This window comes from Dipodomys spectabilis, unplaced genomic scaffold (assembly GCF_019054845.1).
Source record: "Dipodomys spectabilis isolate Male_0828 unplaced genomic scaffold, ASM1905484v1 ptg000092l, whole genome shotgun sequence".
In the NCBI taxonomy this organism is placed as follows: domain Eukaryota; kingdom Metazoa; phylum Chordata; class Mammalia; order Rodentia; family Heteromyidae; genus Dipodomys; species Dipodomys spectabilis.
In genome coordinates this window covers 9,760,779-9,783,232 of record NW_024870769.1, presented here as the reverse complement: position 1 = coordinate 9,783,232, position 22,454 = coordinate 9,760,779, and the positions used below count along the sequence as shown (strand labels likewise).

Here is a 22,454-nt window from a genome sequence, read left to right as displayed (position 1 = left end):
CTCAAGGTGAGTGCTCTACTGCTTGGGCCACAGTGCCACTTCCAGTTTTCTAGTGGTTTATTGGAGATAAGAGTCTCACAGACTCTCCTGCCTGGGCTGTTTTGAACCTGATCCTCAGATCTCAGCCTCTCCTGGGTAGCTAGGATTACAGATGTGAGCCACTAGTGCCCAGCACTCATTTATCAATTTTTGTCTCCAGTTTTCTGAGCCTTTGAAATTCAGGAAGTTCCTGCCTATACCATTGAGGTCTTTGATCCATTTTAAACCTATTTCAGTACAAAGTGACAGACAGGAATCTAGATTAATTCTAATGCATATGGAGGGCTAGTTTTCCCAAAAACATTTGTTGAAGAGGCTCTCTTTTTTTCCAACATATATTTCTGACCTTGTCAAATATCAGATGGGCTGTAGGAACATGAGTTTATTTGTGAGTCTTCTGTTCCATTGGTCTTCAGGTCTGTGTTAGTACTAAACTGTTTTTATTTCTATAATACTGTAACTCTGTAATAAAGTTTGGAGTCAGATTATGATTTATTTTATCCAAGATTGCTTTGGCGCTGTTTGGAGGTGGATGGTGGGAGGGAGGTATTGTGTTTCCATATGATTTTTTTTCTCTTATCTTGGTGGACAGGAATATTACATTGAATTTGTAGATTGCCTTTGACAATATTTTCATTTTTACTATGTTAATACTGCTAATCCTTGAACATGTTCTTTCTGCTTCTTGGTGTCTTCTTTATTTCTTCAAAGTTTCGCAGTTTTCACTGTAGTGCTTGGTTACATTCATTTTTCAGGTGTGTTTTGAGGCTATTTTAAACAAATTTGTTTTCCTGATTTTCCTCTATCTGCTAATTGTCGGTATAAGAAAAGCTACTGATTTTTGTGGGTTGAATTTATATTCTGTTGTTTGACCCAAAGTATTTATCAGCTCTAGGTGCTTGGTGGAATCTGTAGGGTTCTTTGGATAGAGGGTCATATCATCTGCAAATAGGTATAGTTTCACTTTTTTCCTCCCTGTTTGATTCTCTTCTATGTTATTTTCTTGCCTTATTGCTCTGTGTTATACTTAAAAGTATTATACTTAAAAGGAGTGAACTTAAAAGGTGTGAACTTAGAAGGTTTTGAACTCAGTAGGTAGCTTAAACTGACCTTGAACTCTCAATCCTCCTTCAACCCAATGAAGCACAGCTATTTTCCAGCTATATAAGAGGCTTACATTGGGTAGATGATGGTTCTAGTCCAACCCAGGCAATAAAGTTCTCAAGACCATCTCAACAGAAATAAAGCTGGGTGTTATGGTGCGCTTCATAAATCCCAGGAACAACAGGAATTTTAAATAGGAAAATGATAGTCTAAATTCCTAGGGAAAAAGCAATACCACCTTATCTCAAAAACAGCCAGAGAAGAAAAAGGGTTGGAGATGTGGCTCAAGCAGCAAAATATCTGCTTTGCAAGTGGAAAGCTCTTAAGTTCAAATCTAATACCACCAAGAAAAAGAAAAAGGTTTTATGGGAATTATATTTTGAAATAATTCTTAGCAAAATTACAGCTTAAGTCTTTTACATAGAATAAACAAAAATGATGTAGGACATATAGAACAACTAATGAGATATAAATATGGATAGAGTTATGCAGAAATAAAATTGTCAAAATAGGTAATAGTAATAACAGTATGGATGGTTTTGATTGTTATTCTAATCATATTTTCAAAGCTTTAAAAGCCTATTGTTTTAGAGAGTAGAAAGTAAATTTTAAGATGATATTAAATATATGCCCCTGTTTATTAGTGATAAATATAAGGCTGCAAGTAAGATCTTTTTCTATATTTTGATATACAGTAGAGATTAGCTAAAGAATTTTGAGTTATATTGTTGAATTTAGAAGGATTTATTAATGGAAGTTTTTAAAGATGCATTTTGATCTTATTCCTGATTTTCAAATCTTAGTAATAGAATGGAAAATTTTCTCAGATGATCTTACAGAGATACTGCTCATTTCTACCTTGCTAAATCCATCTGCTTTTCTTTTTTTTTTCACTTCATACCATAAATATATAGAATAATCCCTGGCACATAGTTTTCTTCTGAAAATTGTAAAATAAATTGTATATATTCATGCATTAAAATCTTTAGCATTTCAGTTACCATAGCAACTGCCATTGTTCAGCCTCATTTCTATTTCAGTGTTATTACCGTAGTTTATCTACAATAGTTTATCATTTGGTGTATAGAGATTTGAGTTGGTCTAGTGACATATAATACTGTATGGACAAAGATAAATAGGGAATTTTATGAATACACACATACATATATGTGTTATAAAAAGTGATAAAAAGTTATAAAAAAGGTTTTATAAAATAAAAGGAGACATACAATAATCATGAAATTTAATTTTTGTAAGACAAAAAAATTTATGTAAGACAAAACAAATATTTGAATTTTGCTGAAGCTATTTAGCACTAGAAAAAGTTGCTTATATTCTTAGTACAAGAAAATATTAGATAAAAGATGTTTCCTTTTTCAAGAGCCAATTTAAATTTATGATACAGTATTTAGAGCCATGAGAAAATATAATATATATATTTTTAGTTTCATCTCTAGACACTGAAAAAGGACCCAAGCCATGTACAGACCATCAGTGTGAATCTTCCAGAAGACTGTCTAAGGTATGTTAGGTATCACTGGAGAAAGAAAAAAAAAACTTGAATGAATATGCTCAGTGTGTAAGTAAGCACCTTAGCTATTTGTAAAATAAATCAAACCCCCAGAATTAGGGATTTCAAAAATAAAAGTTAACCCAACAAAGAAGAACTTAATATAATCAATACTTAGTACTTTCAAACTTAATATTTTGTAAATGAGAATGTGGAAGATAATTTATTTGGCCTTATTTGCTGTTACTCATTCATTTACATTAATCAGAACAGATCATGGCTGGAATTTCTAATAGATGTTTGTATAGTAACCTTATGTCAGCACCAATTTTTGCAAGTTTTTTATTAGTTTATAGCAGTGTTTAATTGATTACATGGGGATTTTATGTAAACCCTTATGGCATCTACAAATAGAGACAGTATTAACTTCTTTCTAATTGAAATGTTTTTTATTTCTTTATCTTATCTATACTATCGAATGGCTGTCATATGAGTGAGCATCTTTTTCTTGTCCATATTCTTAAAGGGAAAAGACTTAATTTTTCACCATCACATCTGATATTAGTTCTGAGTAAAACCAGATGTCTTTTATTAGAATGAGAAAGTTCCCTTCTATTGCTCCTTTATATTTTGAATTATAATGCTTTTTCTGATTTTATTGAAAATAACATATCTAAATTATATTTGTTGCTGTTTTATTACAAATAATAGTGAAAAATTTCCTCTTTATCCTTTATGCTATATTATTTGAGATATATGTAATAAAATCTGTAGCCATGTTTTAAAACTGCTACAAACAAAAGGACATAGGACATATAAATTAGCATTTTAAGTTAGAAATCATATAGATAATTTTAGATTAGCATATAGCTATAAGAATAATTCAGAGGATTTTGTTGTACATTTTGTATTCATATGGTCTAACACAATTTAGAATATTGATATTAGCAATATCAATATTGATATTTAGCTTTTCTCAATTTATTTGTACACATTATGTATGTCAAGTTCTACACAATTTCATCACCTGGCTAGGATCATATGTCCACCCCTGTATTCCAAATGCAAAATGGTTTCCTACCATCGAAATGCCTTGTGGTGTTTTGTTGTTGTTGTTGTTATTGTTTAGATACAGCCATACCCTCTGTTCCTGATTTTCTGCCAGAGACTCCTAATGCTTCAGACTCCTAATTCTTTACTGTACTTCTAAAATTGCATTCTTAGAAACTTGCCTAGAGATTGACCCAGATTCAACATTTGTTAGTAGTTTATTTTCATTGGGATGTCAGGTAGTATAACAGGTTGTTTGACCTGTTAAAGGACCAATGTGTGTTGCAGTTTAAGCTTCTGTAAACTTTTATGTATACGTTTTTATGGAAAAGAAAATTGGCCCATTAATTTTTTATTGTGGTATAATTGATTTTACTATCCTCCCAGCCATGTATGAATAAGCACTTTTTCCACATCTTTATTGCTATTTGGTGTTATTTATGTCTAATTTATGACTTTAGTAAATGTATAGTAGAATTCCTTTATGATTTTAACTTACATTTCTATAAAGGATAATGAAATTAACCATTTTTAATGTTCATTACCACCTATACATCTTTTGTTAAATATCTGTTAATATATTTTGGCTGATTTTCTACTTGTCATTTATTTTATAATTACCATACAGTTTTTTTTGTAAATTCTAGATAGAAGTACTTTTATAATAGACATTTGTAAATACTTTTTAGATTCTAGCTGTCTTTATTTTTTACTACTGTGTATTTTTGCAGTCAGTTTAAGATTTTTATGAGATCAGTTATACAAGTTTTCTCTCTTTTGAATTGTGATTTCTTTGCATAGTTCTTCCCTATTTTTTTTTCAAGTTTTACATTTCAATCTAAGTCTGTGGCAGCTTTTGTACTGACAGTCCATAGAGACAGGAGGCATGGAAGGAATGCAAGAAGCAATATTGTTAAGCTTGTATGGAAAAGAGTTGAGAGGGGCAATATCTATCTGAAAGTACCTTTAATAGGAATTCAGGGGTAAGTACACAAGCACAAGACAAGAGAGAACTTTATAGGGTCATTTGAATGTCACTAGGAATTTGAGTGTCATTAGGTTGCAATAACAAGAAAGGAAGGATACTTGTAGCAGGAATCACATTGATGGACCTGGCTTCCTAGATGGCCTTACAACCTGTTTTATGGGCAATGTAGGTGTCAGGAAAATATGAACTTTAAAATTTTATAATATGCTTTTCAATCTCTGTGTATTTTGACCATATATATGATGAATATTTTTTCATTTTCTGTATCTGTCTTTATGCCAGTAGCACATTGTTTTCATTACTATATCTTTAAAATAAAATTTGAAGCTAAAAGTATGATTCTTTTAATTTTATTATTCATTGTTAGGTTTGGCTTATATAAGGTTTCAAAAAATTGCATATGAATTTTAATATGAAGTTTCTCATTTCTAATTTTTGATAGATTACATTAAATCTGTAGATACCTTTGGTACAAATTCATATACTAATATTAAAATGTTCCAATCAGTGCACAGTTTTCAGCAATATTTTGTAATTTTCAGTGTACAGATCTTTCACGTTATTGGCTAGCTTTCTCCCTATGAATTCAGTTCTTTTTGATAAGTATTCAGTTACTTTTGACAAGTGGACTTTTGCTCTTAATTTCCTTCTGTAATATGTTTAAAGTATGGAAAAGTAACCAAAAGTTTGTTTTTAATTTCTATCCTGTGACTTTGGTAAATTCATTTACTATAGCTCTTTTTTTGGTGTGGATCTTACAGGTTTCCTACATATATGATCCTGTTATTTTTGAACTGTGAGTTTTTTCAAGTATGTTTTAATTTCTTTTAATTGTCTTGTTGCTATTTTGAACAGAAGAGACAAAAACAGGAGTTATTGTCTTACTCTTGGTTATAGAGGAAAAGATCACAGTCATCAGTATTCAATATGATGGACTTTTCTTACATGGCCTTTATTATATTGAATTACTATCCTTTAAATCCTGATTTTTGGGTGTTTTATTATAAAAGTGCATTTTAAATGTTTGTATCAGTTTAGAAAAAAGATTATTTTCCCATTATATTGTGATAGAGTGATTCATTTCCATATGTTGAACCATCCTTAAATTCTACAAAAAAAAGTCACATTCAGTCATAGTGTATAACACTTTTGTTATAGTATACAATTTTTTCTTGATGATTTTTATCATCATTATTGTTTGAGTATTTTATTTTCTGTTCTCATTGTTTTTGTCTTGCTTTGATGTTACGATAATATTAGCCTTTTTGATTCTGAAAGTTTTCCCTATATTTTAGCTTTTGGTAGAGTGTAGAAATTTGATATTTATTCTGTAAGTGATATTATAAAATCATCAGCAGGGAAGCCACTTGGTTCTGAGCTTTTCTTTCCTGGGAGATGTTCCATTACTGAATTAATTTCTAGTTTTAGGTTTGTTCAGATTTTGTATTTCCTCATGATTCAGTCCTTGTATGTTGCTTATTTCCTGTAATTTGTCCATTTAATTTAGGTTGCTCAGTTCAGTCTAAGTTATGATGAATATATCTTTGAGTAATTAATAAACAATTATTGTTTTGCAGTTGTGAAGGCTGGAAAGTTCAAGCTCAAGGCATTAGCTGATTTTGAGTCTTGTGAAGGGTTGCTGTATTTCAGTAGATAGTACACTTCAGTGCAGCCTCACGTAGAAGGCAAAACCACTCCCTTCAACCTTTTGTTTTGAAAATTCATATGTATTAATTGTACAAGGTGTTTTCTCTGTAGTCCTTCACACATGCATATATTAATCATCTTAAACCCTTCTATTGCTCACTCTTTTCTTTGTTCTCTTTCAGTAAGTTACCTGGTCCCTTTTTCATATATAGACACAATGTATTTTGGTATTGTTCAGCTCTCATCATTCTTTTTCCCTTGTCCCCTCTCCTCAAAGTCTCATGTTTGTGTGTGTGTGTGTGTGTGTGTGTGTGTGTGTGTGTGTGTGTGTGTATCTCCATATTATAAATATGTATATATATATTCTTCATATGAGAGAAAACATGGCAGCTTTCATCCTTCTGAATTTGGCTTATGTTGGTTAACATGATGACTCTAGCACCATCCATTTTTCTGCAAACACAATTTCATCCTTCTTTGTGGCTGATTAATACTCCATTGTATATGTATACAACATTTTCTTCATGAAGGGCATGCGTGCTGATTTTAAAGTTTGGCCTTGTGAAGAGTGCTGCAGTAAACATGGTTGTGCAAATAGTTCTGTTGTATCTTGACTTATATTCCTTCCTATTTATATGCAAGAATGATATTTCCAGATCATATTATATTGCTATTTTTTAGGTTTTTGAGGAACATCTATACTACTTTTTATAATGGCTGCATGAATTTACAGTTATAATACCCTGTTTGAATACTACTAGTATATTAAGTTTTCTTTTCTTTCTTTCTTTTTTTTTTGTCAGTCATGGGTCTTGAACTCTGGGTCTGGTACTGTCCCTCAGCTATTCAGCTCAAGGCGAGTGCTCTACCACTAGAGCCACAACACCACTTCCAGTTTTCTGGTAGTTAATTGGAGATAAGAATCTCATGCTCTTTCCTGCCTGGGCTGGCTTTGAACCCAGATCCTCAGATCTCAGCCTTCTGAGTAGCTAGGATTACAGGTGCCCAGCTTTAAGGATTCTTTTTTACCTGCATCCTCCCCAGCATTTATTGTTTCTCTTCTCAATGCTAGCCAATCTGACTAGGTAAAATAAGCTGTCTCTTTTACATGGGTACAGATCCTATTTATGAGGCTTCTGGTCTATCTTCTTTTTTGTAGTTTTTAGTGTTATTATAAAAGTGATGTACAGAGAGATTAGACTTAAATAAAACAGGTAATAAGTGCATTTGTTTTTGAGAAGTGTCACCGCTTCCCTTGTTTTCTTCCAGTTTTTCGCTCCCAACCTCTCCCCACAGGTTGTGTAGTTCATTTTCAACAGTATCTAGTGAGTATCATTGCTGCATTTGTTTACCCTTTGTCCCACCATTTCTGTGCTCCCCCATTCCCTTCCCAGAATAGATAAACATATATACATATATACATATATAAGACAAAATGTACAGAAAACCAAAACAGTGATGAAGGAAGAAAAAAAACAACAAAAAGAAAATCTCTCATTTTCATTTCTTGAAGTTCATTTCAATAAGCATCATTTTATACGATCATATACTCATAGCTATTGGGCCTTTGTTATTCTCTCCTAAGAATATCCTCCTTTGATCTTACTGTGTGAATGTCTAGAGTCCTGTATAATTTATCATGTCCAAGTATATATTTTTTCTTTTAGCATCCATTGTTTTACTTACAGATTTATAGGAACATTATAATTACAACAAATGAGGGAAACTAAGCTAATTTTGTAATCACCACTTGAGAACTTCATCTCTTAGTATTATTATTCAGGTAATTAAATTAGAATAGAAGAATTTTAGGAGGATGTTTAGACTATAATGCAATTATTTTTGTATTCTCTTACAATCCTCTCATTTCTATAAAATGGATTAGAATATTCTGTTACATTTCTTGCTTTAATTACTTGAGACTTTTGTATTTTTCTTAGTTCAGCTAAATGCTTATGCATTGTGTTGATGAAAGCACTAATTCTTGTTTTGGTTGATTTTCTGTATTTTTCTATTTTCTGTACTTTGGTTTTAACTATTCGTTTCTTCTGCTAGGTTTAATTTTATTTTTGTAGCTCCTTTAAGTTTTAAAATTACACTATTTGAGTTATTTCTTGTTTTTAAGTTATTCATTTAAACATTAAGTTTCCTTGTTAAAACTGTTTTACCTCATTCTATAACATTCTCTTACAAGAGAAAATTTGTTTTGTCTTTTTTGTTTAACTTTTTTACTTACTTAGGACTGTGTTGTTTAATCATAATATGTAGAGTTCAGTTTTTTGTGGTATTAGTTGATTTATTTCTTTGTGATCTGAAATATACTTTGTATCATTTATCTATGTTTATAAAGTCTTTTATACCTGTATACTCTTTTAGAAAGTATTCCCTGTGAACTAAAAATAAAAAAAATGCATTGTGCTATTGTTGGCTACAGCGTTCTCTGTATGTCTTACAGAGCCAGTTGATCTGTAGTGTCCTTCAGGTGCTCTGTTTTCTTACTGGTTGTTCTATCCATTATTGAAATCTTGTAATATTGGGGTTCTATCTCTTTCAACTATTAAAAATTGCCTCATTTACATACTTAGGATTTTAAAACTTGGTATTTAAATATTTATAATTGCTACCTCTTATTATTTTACTATCTATTTCACCATTATACAATGTCTTTCTGTGTCTCTTAATAGTTCTCTACTTGGCTGTTTTCTCCAATAATATAGAATAAGTTCCCTTTCTATTATCATATTTGTGAAAGATTTTTTTACTTCAAACTACATATGTTCACAGATCTATAGTATATGGTTTGATCCTGTTATTTCTACATTTAGGCTACATAATTTCTGTTGTTGAAGAGTTTACTTACATTTAATGTAATTACTGATAGGGAAGAGTTTAATACTTGTCCCTTTGTTGTTTCTAAAAATTGTTAGTTCTTCTATGTGTTATAAGATATTTTGTATTCTTTTTCTTCTTGATGTCTTTATTTGAGTGTAGTTGGATTTTTGTAAAGACATACTTTTGTAAAGACAGTTTGCATCAGTTATACTTTAAAGAAACTCTTTGTCCTTTCCTCTTCCTCTTTAACTTCTACAATTTGCAAAATGTGGTGATGTTCATTTTGATAATAAATCCCTTGTGTATTGTTCACATTTCTTCTTTTTTTCTGTTCTTTTTATTTTATCAGTACATCAAAATGATTTTCTTCTTACTGAATTTTGGGGGGTTATAATTACATGAGCAAGGTAATTAGTACATTTCTTATCAAGCATTGTTGCTTCCTCCTTTGTTTTTCCCCTACAATCCCTGCCCTCTCGTCTCCATGACTACATTCCCCCCCACCAAAGTTGTAAAGTTCGTTTTTTTGACATAGCATCTTGTTTATCTCATTGTTGCAGTGGGTCCACCTGTATCTCTATTCAAAGGATTTTCCCCCCTTCCCATCCCCAAATTATACTAACATCAAATACAGTGAAAACAGGGGTTATACTGTGGGGGAGGGACATACAAAACAACAAATAAAAAGGTCAGATAAGATAATGTTAGGCAAAATGAACCCCAAGATAAGGACACAAGGAGTTTTTCTTTCTTGCTATTGTTTCTAACGTATTTATAAGGTGATTTTTTTCTTACTGAATTTTTATGTCACAAATTATACCTGTATGCATCATGTACTCATTATTTTGTTTGTTCTTGGAAATTTTGTGACAGAAGTAAAAATGACTTAAAGTTAAAATTATAATGTTTCAGAGACTTACATTTGTCCACGTGTTTTTCTTTACATGATAAATTTATAGGTACCTGAGGCTTTAAATTACTGGATATAATTTTAATTTAAGATTGTTTTCTACTACTTGTTGGGAAGATATAGTGATAATTTTAAAGAGACATTGTCCAGATATATAATGGTAATATTTTTAAGCTTTGAATATATAATTCCACATCCTTCAACCATATATGATATCAATTGAGAAATTTGCCAATAATCATATGGAATCTGCTTTGCACAAAATTACTTTGCTCATCCTTCCAAGATTCTGTCATCGTGCTTGATTGTTTAATTGTCATGTGTCATGATGTGGGTCTTTTAAAATTTGTTCTATGGAGTGTTCATAGGGTTTCATGTATTTATATTCTCATTTCTTTCCTTAAATTTGCATAGTTTGCAGTAGTTATTCTTTAAAGAAAACCTTTGCCCATTTTTCTTTCTCTTCAACTTCTGCAATTTGTGTAATGTTATGTTCCTTAGGTGTTGTTGACATTTCTTCCTTTTTCTTCTCTGTGTTAAAATTAGTTTCAAAAAGTCTATCTTTATGTAGACTAGTCTGCCTTCTGCTTGATTAGTATTGCTGCTGAATCCAATTTTTTACTTCAGTTATTGTACATTTTACCTCCAACTTTTCTTTTGTTATTGTATCTATTTGAGGCTATTTTCATTTTATACTTAAAATAATTTTGATTTTATTTACTCAGTTTTCCTTGTCCTGAAGCATATCTGAGATAGGTTTAAAAATTCTTGCTCAATTTAGAGACCAGTGTATTTTAATGTTGGTTTTGGGAATAGATTTTAATCCTTTTAGTATTCTAATTTCCCCACCTTTTTTGATATGGCTTATCTTTTGTTGCTGAGTATCTGAAAAAAGAGCTATCTCTTTAATCTTTTTTGACTAGCTTGGAGCAGGGAAAATCCTTCCATAATCTGCCCTAATTTTTATGAACTTTAGATTCCTACAAGCCTTTCCTGTATGTCTAATACACCATGTATCTACATCTCTTGTCAGTGGCCTGTAACTTGATATCAAATCGATACTACTTTTCCTATCAGCCTACCCAATCTGGTAAGACAGAAATTAGTCTCTAGGGAGTCAGCAAACATGCAGAATGCTATGAACAAATTCTTTGTTTCCAAAAGTGAAACAAGGAATTGGGCATAGTACTCTTGATTGTATCCATCTGGACCACTGGATGTTTGTGTGGTAAAAATAAGAGTAACTAAAACCTAGTGAAATCTTTTCATTTTATGATTGTTACTTTTTCTATATTATACAGTGAGGTGCTGGATACAGTTTGTACAAATCTATTTTGATCCATATATTTTCCTATATTCAAGATTCTTGTGAGGGGATAAGTCTCTGGTACTTCTAGTCTGTTGTCTTGCTACATCACTCCATGAGAAATGTTTATACTGTTTTATTTTTAGATCATTGCTTACATCACCTAATAGTAAACCATGTTTACACTTATTTTTCACAAGAAATAACGCATATGAAAATATCCTTTGTTTAAGTCAGTATATATCACAGTCCATTCTTATTAATGTCATATGTTTTACATTTAATTTGGGGATTATTAGAAAATTATGACTGTAAAATAATGCCTGTATTTTTAACTTTTAATAACATTTTTTTTTTTTTTTGGGTCCAGTCATGGGGCCTGAACTCTGGGTCTGGGCGCTGTCCTTCAGCTCAAGGCTAGCGCTCTACCACTTGAGCCACAGCGCCTCTTCTGGCTTTTTTCTTTTTGCTTATGTGGTGCTGAGGAATCGAATACAGAGCCTCAGGCATGCAAGGCAAGCGCTTTAACCACTGAGCCACCTTCTCAGCCCCAACATTTTGAATTTTATGTAAGTGAAAAATTCAAAATACTTCTAATTTTTCATTTGATTTTCTTGTAAAACAAATCATTGTGAATTTTACTGTGTTGGATGTTGGGAATTTTGCTATTCTTTTATCTTCATCTTCTTAAATTTGTTCCAGAATATAATTGTTACTGGGAAAATAGCTTTTTTCATTTTTTTAATTGCTGGTCCTGGGGCTTGAACTTAGGGCCTGGGTACTGTATCTGAACCTCTTTGTGATCAAGGCTAGCACTCTACCACTAGAGACACAGTGCCAATTCTGGCTCTTTTTGGAGTAGTTAATTGGAAATAAGAGTCTCACAGACTTTTCTGCCCAGGCTGGCTTCAAATTGTAATCTTCAGATCTCAGCCTCCTGAATAGTTAGGATAATAGGCATGATCCACCAGTTCCCAGCTAGCCTCTTCTTTTTAAGTATTGCCTTCACAACTTGTTAGGAAGGGTTATAGATACATGAAAGTTTAATAATACCTAATTTCTAAGACAGGCCCTTTCATAATACTTTTCCTAAAGTCTGTGATTTTCAGGTTTTCCATTCTGGTTTATGTGAACAAGGAGCATTTGTGTCCTGGTATGATCTTCAGATACTTTGATTTCTGTTCTTCTTGGCAGCTCTTTTGGAGTCTTGGGAGGATTCCATACATTTACTGATGATTATTCCACTAAATGCTTGAGAGTGATCTTACACTGCTCAGGGGCTCACTGTGTGTATACAATGTGTGCACCACATTGTATTGTTGACAATAGTCAGATTATTATTCTCAGACTCACATTTCATCTCTTCCTGTCAGGGGTCCTCCTGGGTTGTCCCTTATTAGCACAGCCAAAACTTGCTCCAGGTCACAAACTAATCACTAGTTATGTTGTTTGCCTGTTACAAGATCACTTCCTTCATTACCTGATGCCCAGTTTCTTGATAAACATTTTGTCATATATTCTTGTAGACTTTTTTTCAGAAGCAGAAGTCTTCTAGATAAACTTTCAATATCAAACAATGATTTTTAATGTTTTATGCACCTCTAAGCACAGCAATTTCTCTTAAGCTGTTTTCCAAACCTATATGGGTACACATGAAAAAGAGATGGGTTGTGGAGAAATAAGGACCTGATGTCCAGTTCTTTCTTCTTCTCCTTAAAGTTTGTGTCATCAAGCTAAAAACAAACCCTTCAGTGGGAAAAATTGGGATTTCTGGAAATAACTATTGTATTGCATAGTTCATATTTTGATGACCTTTTAAATTCCAGATATTACAGTAATACTCTTAGAGTTACCCCAGAATTTATGTATTCTTCATTTCTGATCATTATGACCAAAAATTAATGTGATTGTAAGTGCTGTTGTAACAGATGGCACAGACTGGGTGGTTTAATCAAAAGGTATTTCTTGTTTCACAATCCTGAATACTATAAATCTAAGATAAAGATGGTGACAGGGTTGGTTCCATCTGAGAGCCCTTCTCCTTGATTTGTCATGTCTTTACATGAGCTGTCCTCTACATGTCTCTGTTCTTATTCTATTCTACTCAAACACCAGTCACGTTTGATTAGGGTCATGCTGGATTCATGGCCTCATCTTCCTTAATTAACTCTGTATATGCCCTATGTTTAATGATCTTTGTCTTTGTGTGTATTGAATATTTTAATCTTTTTTATTGGTGCATATTCATTGTATAAAATGAATGGTTGCCTTAGGTTATTTGAATTTGAAATCAACTGGATTCAGTTTACTTTGAATCTATTTTCTTTGGTCATTCACCTCCTCTATTACTCTTTAAGAAGCCTATGTCTGTATCTAACTTTCCTTTCTAAGAAGCTAAGGGTTAGAATTTCAATATATGAGTTTTGTTGCCATCATAATTAAGTCTGTTACAGTTAGAATCATCAAAAATAAAGAACTCAGAGGCTTAAGTGGTAAAGAGTCAGTCAAGAGGAGAACTACAAGATGGTGCCAAAACAATAGCAAGTCACCCTAACTCCAACCAAAAAGAAAGGAGAATTCCAACACCCAGTATCACCAAGAGTCTTAAAACAATGGAAATCTGAACAAGAGAGAATTACAGGAATTGAAGGCGAAAAGATTTTTAAAAATGCTCATAGACTGCATACAGAAAGAGGGTAACTCAAGAAAACCTTTTCCCTCGCTGGAGCTTGGGTGGGCACAAGCGGGAAAAGTGGCCTGCAGTTTCTGGCAAATTCAGGACCAGCATCAGACTGCAGAAACCAGATGCAGAAGTCCCCACAGCACAGGACTTGGACAGCGGTGACAGGATGAGACCCCAGAGAATTCCAGCACCACCGCTGGTCAGCCTACAACCAGTCCCAGGGTCAGTGAATACCCCACCAGGGACTTCCCCTATGGGAGACTAAAACTGGCGGTGACCCACAGGGCTTGAACTGGACCCACCACTTCCCCACACCTTAAGAGGACATAGAGAACAGATCCATTCCCCTCCCACAACTAATATCTAGTGGGAGGCACAGGGACCCATACTTGACAAGCACTAGGACCCACTTCTGCCCAGAGTTCTGGCAGCTGGAGGATGACCCTTCCTTCCCCCAGACAGAAACTGACAAGGGTTTTGTGCCAAGGGGCACAGATCAGCCCAGAAACTGGAGGACAACCCCTTCCCCTGACAAAACCTGCTGAGGGAGGATCAGCCCAGAAGCTAGAGGACATCTCTTTCCCCTCCCCTCCCCCCACAGAATCTGCCGAGGTTCAGATCAGCTCAGCAGCTGGAGGATAACAATTTGAGAACCCATAAAAAGAAATCATAAATGGTTCAATTTCTTCCGTGCAAACCACAGTGGTATCCATAGTTAATAGAGTTAATGAAATGAAAAAAAGAGTATCAGGTACTAAAGATGAAATGCAGCAACTGGAGAAAAAAGTCACAGATGGGGAAAAGGCACTCAAAATATACCAAAGGGAAGTCCACGAACATACAGAAAATGCCAAGAAATTTAACCTTTGTATACTTGGGGTGATGAAGGTGAGAACTCCTGAATAGGGGGATGCAACACTTATTCATTATGAATGTCGTCAGAAATTTCCCCAGTCTTAAAAGCGAAAATCACACCTACATATTAGAAGCATACAGAACCCCTAGCAAACAGGATCCCAGGAGGAACACTTCTAGACACATCAGAGGTAAAACACTAGACCTGAGTAACAAGACGATCTTACATGAAAGCAAAATCCAAGGAGGTCTACTACAATGGGAAAAAATCAGAATCACTGCATCTTTCTCCACACAGACACTGAATGCAAAGAGAGACTGGAAAGGTACCATGTAAACCCTGAGAAAAAATAACTGCCAAACCAGATTGGTGTATCCAGAGAAGCTAGCATTCATATTTGATGGAGAAACTAAACTTTTTAATAGTAAGAAAAACAATGAATTTATTAACATTAAGCCAGCACTACAAAAAATATTAATAGGGGGAATACAATAGGAAGAAAATAAGTTCAAGGAACTACATCAGAGAGGTATCACTAGGAGACCAATTTAGTAAGCACAGGAGGAAAGGAAAGAAGAAAAACTGAGGAAAGCAAGAAAATGACAGGAAACACAATGTACCTCTATAATAACCATAAATATTAATGGACTCAATCACCAATCAAAAGTAAAAGAAATGCAGATTGGATTAGAAAGACAAATCCATCTGTTTGTTGTCTTTAAGAGACCTGTCAGCCAAAGATAAAAACAAAAGGGATGGAGGAAGATTTTTCCATGTCAATGCTCCCTTCAAGAAGGCAGGAGTTGAGCTGGGAAGGAGGCTTAGTGGTAGAGTACTTGCCTTGCATGCATGAGGCCCTGGGTTTGATTCCTCAGCACATAAGCAAAAAGAAAAAAGCCGGAAGTGGCGCTGTGGCTCAAGTGGTAGAGCGCTAGCCTTGAGCTGAAGAGGTGAGGGACAGCGCCCAGACCCAGAGTTCAGGCCCCACGATCAGACCCAAAAAAAAAAAAAAAAGGCAGGAGTTGCCATCCTGAGTTCTGACAAAAAAAAAAAACAAAAAAAACTTTTCACTAAAGTCAATGCAAAAAGACAAAGAAGGACACTACATATTAATATAGGAACAATCCAAGAAGAGGATATCACCATTATTAATATATACTCACCAAACATTGGAGCTCCAAGTATGTTAAGCAAATACTCTGAGTGACAGAAAAAAAAAGTAGATCCAAATACAACAATACTAGGAGACTGTACTCCACTCTCACCAAAGACAGGTCTACCAACCAGAGGATTAGCAAAGAACACTGAACTAAATGATACAACATCCCAAATGGACTTAACAGACATTTACAGAGATTTTTACCCAACAAAAACCCAGTTCACATTCTTCTCAGCAGCCCATAGGGCTTTCTTCAAAATAGATCATGTCACAGTTCATACAAAGAATTTAAGCAAATATGAGAGGATCAGCTTAATGCCTGTGTTCTAACTGATCATAGTGGAATCAAGCTAGTTCTCACTAACAAAGCATACAGTAGAAATTGCACAAAAACATGGAAATTGAACAGCACACATCTGAGCAACACATGGGTCACAGAAGAAATTAAAGAAGAAATTTAAAAGTTCCTACAATTCAATGAAAATGAATATACATCACAAAAATTTATGGGACATGGCAAAAAGCAGTCCTGAGAAGCAAATTTATTGCTCTCATTACACACATCAAGAAAATAGAGACAAAGCAAATAATCTCATGACCCAACTAAAACTGCTAGAAAAGCAAACATTGAACCCAAAGTTACTAGATGGAGCCAGATAACCAAAATAAACACTGAAATTACTGAGAGAGACTAAAAATCTATAAATAAAATAAATAAAAATTGATGGACCTCTGGCAAGATTAACTAAAAAGATGAGACCCAAATGAATAAGATCAGGGTGCTACAGGAAAAATTACAATAATCATCGAAGACATCCAAATGATCATAAAGAACTATTTCCAGAATCTATACTCACTAAGGAACCTAGCAGAAACGGATAAATTTTTAGAGAAATACAAATTGCCCAAAGTGAACCAAATAAGCCAATAACTTACAATGAGATAGAGGAAGCAATCAGTAGTCTTCCAATAAGGGAAAGCTCAGGCCCAGATGCATTTGCTATGGAATTCTTAAGACCTTTAGAGAGGAACTAATATCCATACTCAAGCTCTTCATTGAAATAGAAGTAGAGGGGGGAAATCCTAAACTCATTCTATGATGCTCATTTATCCCAAAACAGGCAAAGATCCAACAAAAAATGAACTACAGACCAATCTTTGATGAACATAGATGCAAAGCTCCTCAATAAAATTTTAGCCAACAAATTCAGAAACATATAAAAAGATCATACATTATGATCTAGTAGGCTTCATCCCAGTAATGCAGGGCCGGTTTACCATATGCAAATCAATTAATGTAAACCATTACATCAACAGATACAAGGTTAAGAACCACATGATTATCTCCATTGATGCAGAAAAGGCTTTGAAAAAATACAACACCCATTCATGTTAAAAACTGGGAAAAATAGGAATAGGAGGAACATTCCTTAAAACAAAGCCATATACGACAGACCAATAGCCAATACTAAACATGGAAAAACTACAACCAATTCTCCTAAAATCAGAAACAAGGCAAGGATGCCCACTCTCCACTCTTCTTCAATATAGTTCTGGAATCCTTAGGCAGAGCAATAGGTAAGAAAAGGACATTAACAAGATCCACATAAGGAAGGAAGAAATTAAACTATCCCTACTTGTAGATGACATGATGATATTCCTAAACAACCCAAACTCCTAGACTGATAAACCACTTCAGCAAAGTAGCAGGATACAAAATTAACCCACAAAAATCAGCTGCCTTTCTGTACACCAATGATGTACAAGCAGGGAATTTAGGGGAAAAACCCATTCACAAAAACCTCAAAAAATGTTTGGAATTAATGTACCCAAAGATGTAAAATGCCTATTTAGTGAAAACTATAAAAGTCTAAAGAAAGAAATCAAAGAGGACACCAGTAAATGGAAAGACCTTCCGTGTTCTTGCATAGGCAGAATCAATATTATGAAAATATTGCCAAAAATCATGTACAAATATGCAATTTCCATCCCAGTCCCAATGAAGTTCTTTACTGAAATAGAAAAAAAAGTCTAAAGACCTAGAATAGCCAAAGTAATTCTAGGCAAAAGAACAACACAGGAAGGATTATGATACTAGATTTCAATCTCTACTATAGCGCCATACACAAAAATAGCTTGGTATTGGCACAAAAATTGACACAAAGACCAGTGGAATAGAATATCCAGAAATAAAACCACATACTTAAAGTCAGTTGATATTTAACAAAGGAGCCAAAGACAGACAATGGAAGAAACATAGCCTCTTCAACTGTTGTTGCTGGGAAAACTGGGCAGCCACATGCAGAAAACTAAGAGTGGACCCCAGCCTGTCACCATGCACTAACATCAACTCAAAATTGATTAAAAACCTTAACATCAAACATGATCTCTGAAACTATTGCAGGACAGAGTAGGAGAGACACTAGAACTTACAGGCACAGGCAGGAATTTCCTGAACAGAGTCCCAGGGGCACAACAGATTGGAGAGAGACTTGACAAATGGGACTACTTAAACAATCATTATTTCCTTCAGAAGGAGAAATCATCACAAAAGGGTATTTAATTCTTTATTCCTTGGCACTTTAAAAATTAATTACTAGCCGGGTGCTGGTGGCCTGTAATCCTAGCTATTTGCAGTTCAAAGCCAGCCTGGGCAGGAAAGTCCATGTGAGACTTATCTCCAATAAACCACTCAGAAAACTGGAAGTGGTCCTGTGGCTCAAGTTGTAGAGAGATAACCTTGAGCTGAAGAGCTGAGGGATAGCGTTCAAGCCCCATGACCACCTCTCCCTCCCCCAGATACTAAAGTCTGAAATCATGGTATAAAAATTATAAATATTTTTTACGATATTTCTAATTTTGGCTACTTTTATTTGTATAGTTTTTATAGTGACCACGTTTTGAGTGGTAATATACAAATATGACCTCATAGTTTACTAATACCAATATTTTATCACTATAGAAAATGTAAAATCTTTGCTCCCATTTATTTTTATCTACCCTCCCCACTTGAAAAAAATGCAATTGTTTAGTTATGTATACTCAGTACCATACCAGATGACACTATTTTTGCTTCAGATATGATAAGGAGAGAGCTTATTTTCTGTGATACTTAATTTGGAGGACATTATTGGGATTTTAACTGACACGTGGTAGAGTAGCAATCTGCCACTGGTGTCACACTGATACCCTGGTTTTCACTATTTTTGAGATAGGGTCTAGCTTCTTACTTGTTTGTGCATCTGAACTACAGTCCCAATATTGCTGCAATCACAGGCACATTACTCTGTGTCCAGCTTCCCTTTGTGGAGATAGATATGAGGTCTCATGAATCTCTTTGCCCAGGCTGTCGTAGAACCACACTGTCATAGAACCATGATCCTCCAATCTCAGCTTCCCACATAGCTTAGGGTAATAGGTACACACTGCTGCTTTCAGCTATGAGTTGATAAGGGGTCCTGCAAACTTTTCTCTCCGTGCTGGCCTCAAACTTGCCCACTTAGGATCTCAGCCTCTCAAGTAGATAGGACTATAGATATGAGTCACCAGGATCTGTGGTTTATGATGATTTATTTTATGATGGCAGGTCAAACTTAATGTATAGCTTTATCTGTGAGAGGCTATCAAGTGATTTCCATTTGAATTGGTAAACTAAATAAAAAATGATTGCCCACAATAGCAGGAGTGGGCATTCTCCTTCTCTAATGCTTCAGCTAGATTATCCAACAGCTTCTGCCTTTGGACCTTGGTGCACCTGATTCTTAGTTGTTAGCACTTGGAAGAGGACCTTTACCATCAATCTTCGAACCCATCCTTACCCCTGCTCTCAGTTTTCAGGCTTTCTATCTCGTACCACTGACTTTCCTAACTATACAGCAAGTTGTGGGAATCAATTCCTAGAATAAATCAGGGTGAGGAATGGTGGGTCACATCTATAATTGCAGCTGGGCAGGAGGCAGAGGTAGGAAGATTGAAGTCCAAAGCCAGCCTGGGAGACTATAAAAACAAACTAAAGCACACTAGACTGTGGTGTTTTGCTTAAGTGATGAGTCCCTGAATTCAGTCCCCAATAGAGTAAAAAATCATAGTATGTATTCAATCCCCAATAGAGTTAAAAATCATAGCATGTATATGTATATTACATATATGTATATATAAATGTGTGTACACATACAACATTATTTTATATGAGGGACTATAGATTTTTTAGATACCTGTGTGTTAAAGGTTCTGGAAATAATTACAGATACTGAGGAACAGCTATATTTATATATAATTTCTGTACATCCTTCAGAGTACTTTATAATACCTAAAACAAGATAAGAAGTTGTTATTGACTGCATTGTTTAGTGAGTAGTGATGAGATTTAAATATCTGTACATGTTCAGTGCAGTCACAATTTTTAAATATATTTTCAATCTGTAGTTGATTTAATTCATGGACATGGAACTTCTGGTTATAGATATCCAATTAAATATACATTCACAAATGCACGCACATATATTTCTTATTTATTTGATTTCTCTGAAAAGCACTGACTGAAACACCTTTGATACTGAGTGGTTCTAGGAAAGCAGAATTTTATGGATGAGTTTTCTAATTTGGTTTTATGGTTTCTGGAGTTAACTCTGTAATCTGACTTGATTTAATGAATGCTAATGGCTTGATTTTTCAGTGTTAAAGAGAAAGCACTAATAGTGAACTGAAATATTCATAGAAATGTGAAAAATACTTGTTCTGGATACACTAATCAATCATTTATCACTTATAAAAGCTAAGTAACTATATGATCCTTTTGAATGGCTTTAGAATAATGAAGACTACATATATGCCTATTTGTATATATATTTATATGTATGTATATTATTATTCATATATATGTAGATATGTAATATTACTTGATTGCTTCTGATGTTGCTGGATAAAGGGGTAAAAGAAAAAGATGAGTTCATAAATGGTCTTCAGTTTTGTAGATATTCTGTGGAGAGCTTTTCTGTAGTTGTGGGGCTGAAATAAATGAAAAAGAAATTCAGAATCTCATTGAATTACAAAGCAAGCAGATCTCCTGCCACACAGGATGTATAATATTAAAATGAAGACATTGATTGAGAAAGACTGGACATCCTGTAAGTTAGGATAAGGACATGTGAGGAAATCCTGACGAAGTAGAAAATATGAGCACTTGCGTTCTGATAAGACTTTGTTTGTGGCCACTTCACTTCAATAAAAGTAATCTCTTTACCCCTGTGGTGGGGAACTTTCTACCCAAAGGAATATTTGCCTTTGCATCTTTGCTTTAGGAGATTTAACCAACATTGTTTGAGTAAAATGTCTCTCCAAATGTGGTTGCCATGTAAGCCAAGCTGATTGTCTTCAAGACTCAATCCTAAAATTCCCCTTTACTTCCATACTCCTAACTAGGCTGCTATTTCAATACACACATTAAGGTGAAGTATGAAGCTTGGGAAGAATAGAACTAAATAGAACTATTTGACTTTTTTAACTTATGTAAGCAAAAGTCCAAAGAAATATATATGTAAGAGTGGATTAAGGTTGTGGGATAACAGTGAAAGAGCATCAGGTTGAGTCAGGCTGAAGTTGTTGGGTTGATCATACCAAGTAGACATTCTACACTTATTATTATAGCTCAGGGAGTTGGCAGTCTTTAAAAGTCACTTTGGTTCACTGAAAAATATGTCAAAAATAGCATTCGACAAGTGAATTAGAAATTCAGACCTGCCTTGCTTTTATAGAGAGAAGCTATCCAGCCATTTATAGAGATTAGAATACTAGAGTAGATGTCACTTAAGATATATTTACAGTAAGAAATAAATTTGAAAATGAGACCCTAGCACTGAGGGTGTAATAACTGTGAGTCCTCAATTGGACAACCAAAATGTAGTTTGGGTGGCAGAAGCCAACTGGCAGTCCCAATTGCTAAAAGCAGGATGAATATATAATAACAACAGTTAAAGGAGAATCACAGTAGCCTGACAGCATTTGTGAGTTAATCATGGTGTATTTAGGTGAAATAAGTGTTCAGATTCTTACTTCATATGTATAAGTAGAAAAATTCTGGATCCAATGAATAAAACTCAAATTCAAATCCCAAGAATATAGTTGTGTCCCCTCAGTCATTTCTTTTTTTTTTTTTGGGTCTGGTCGTGGGGTCTGAACTCTGGGCCTGGGCTCTGTCCCTCAGCTCTTCAGCTCAAGGCTAGCGCTCTACCACTTGAGCCACACCGCCACTTCCGGCTTTTTTCTTTTTGCTTATGTGGTGCTGAGGAATCAAACCCAGGGCCTCAGGCATGCAAGGCAAGCGCTCTACCACTGAGCCACCTTCCCAGCCCGCCCCCCCCAGTCATTTCTT

General features: G+C 34.4%; 1 protein-coding gene across 1 annotated transcript in view; it reads left to right on the top strand.

Moving 5' to 3' along the window:
• Nucleotides 1-22,454, top strand: part of LOC122112112 (zona pellucida binding protein) — a 115,357-nt gene that overhangs the window by 43,434 nt on the left and 49,469 nt on the right. The window contains exon 7 of the mRNA XM_042684964.1: nt 2,589-2,665. Within this exon, the coding sequence (XP_042540898.1) occupies nt 2,589-2,665 (77 nt within the window). The remainder of the gene's footprint in view (nt 1-2,588; nt 2,666-22,454) is intronic.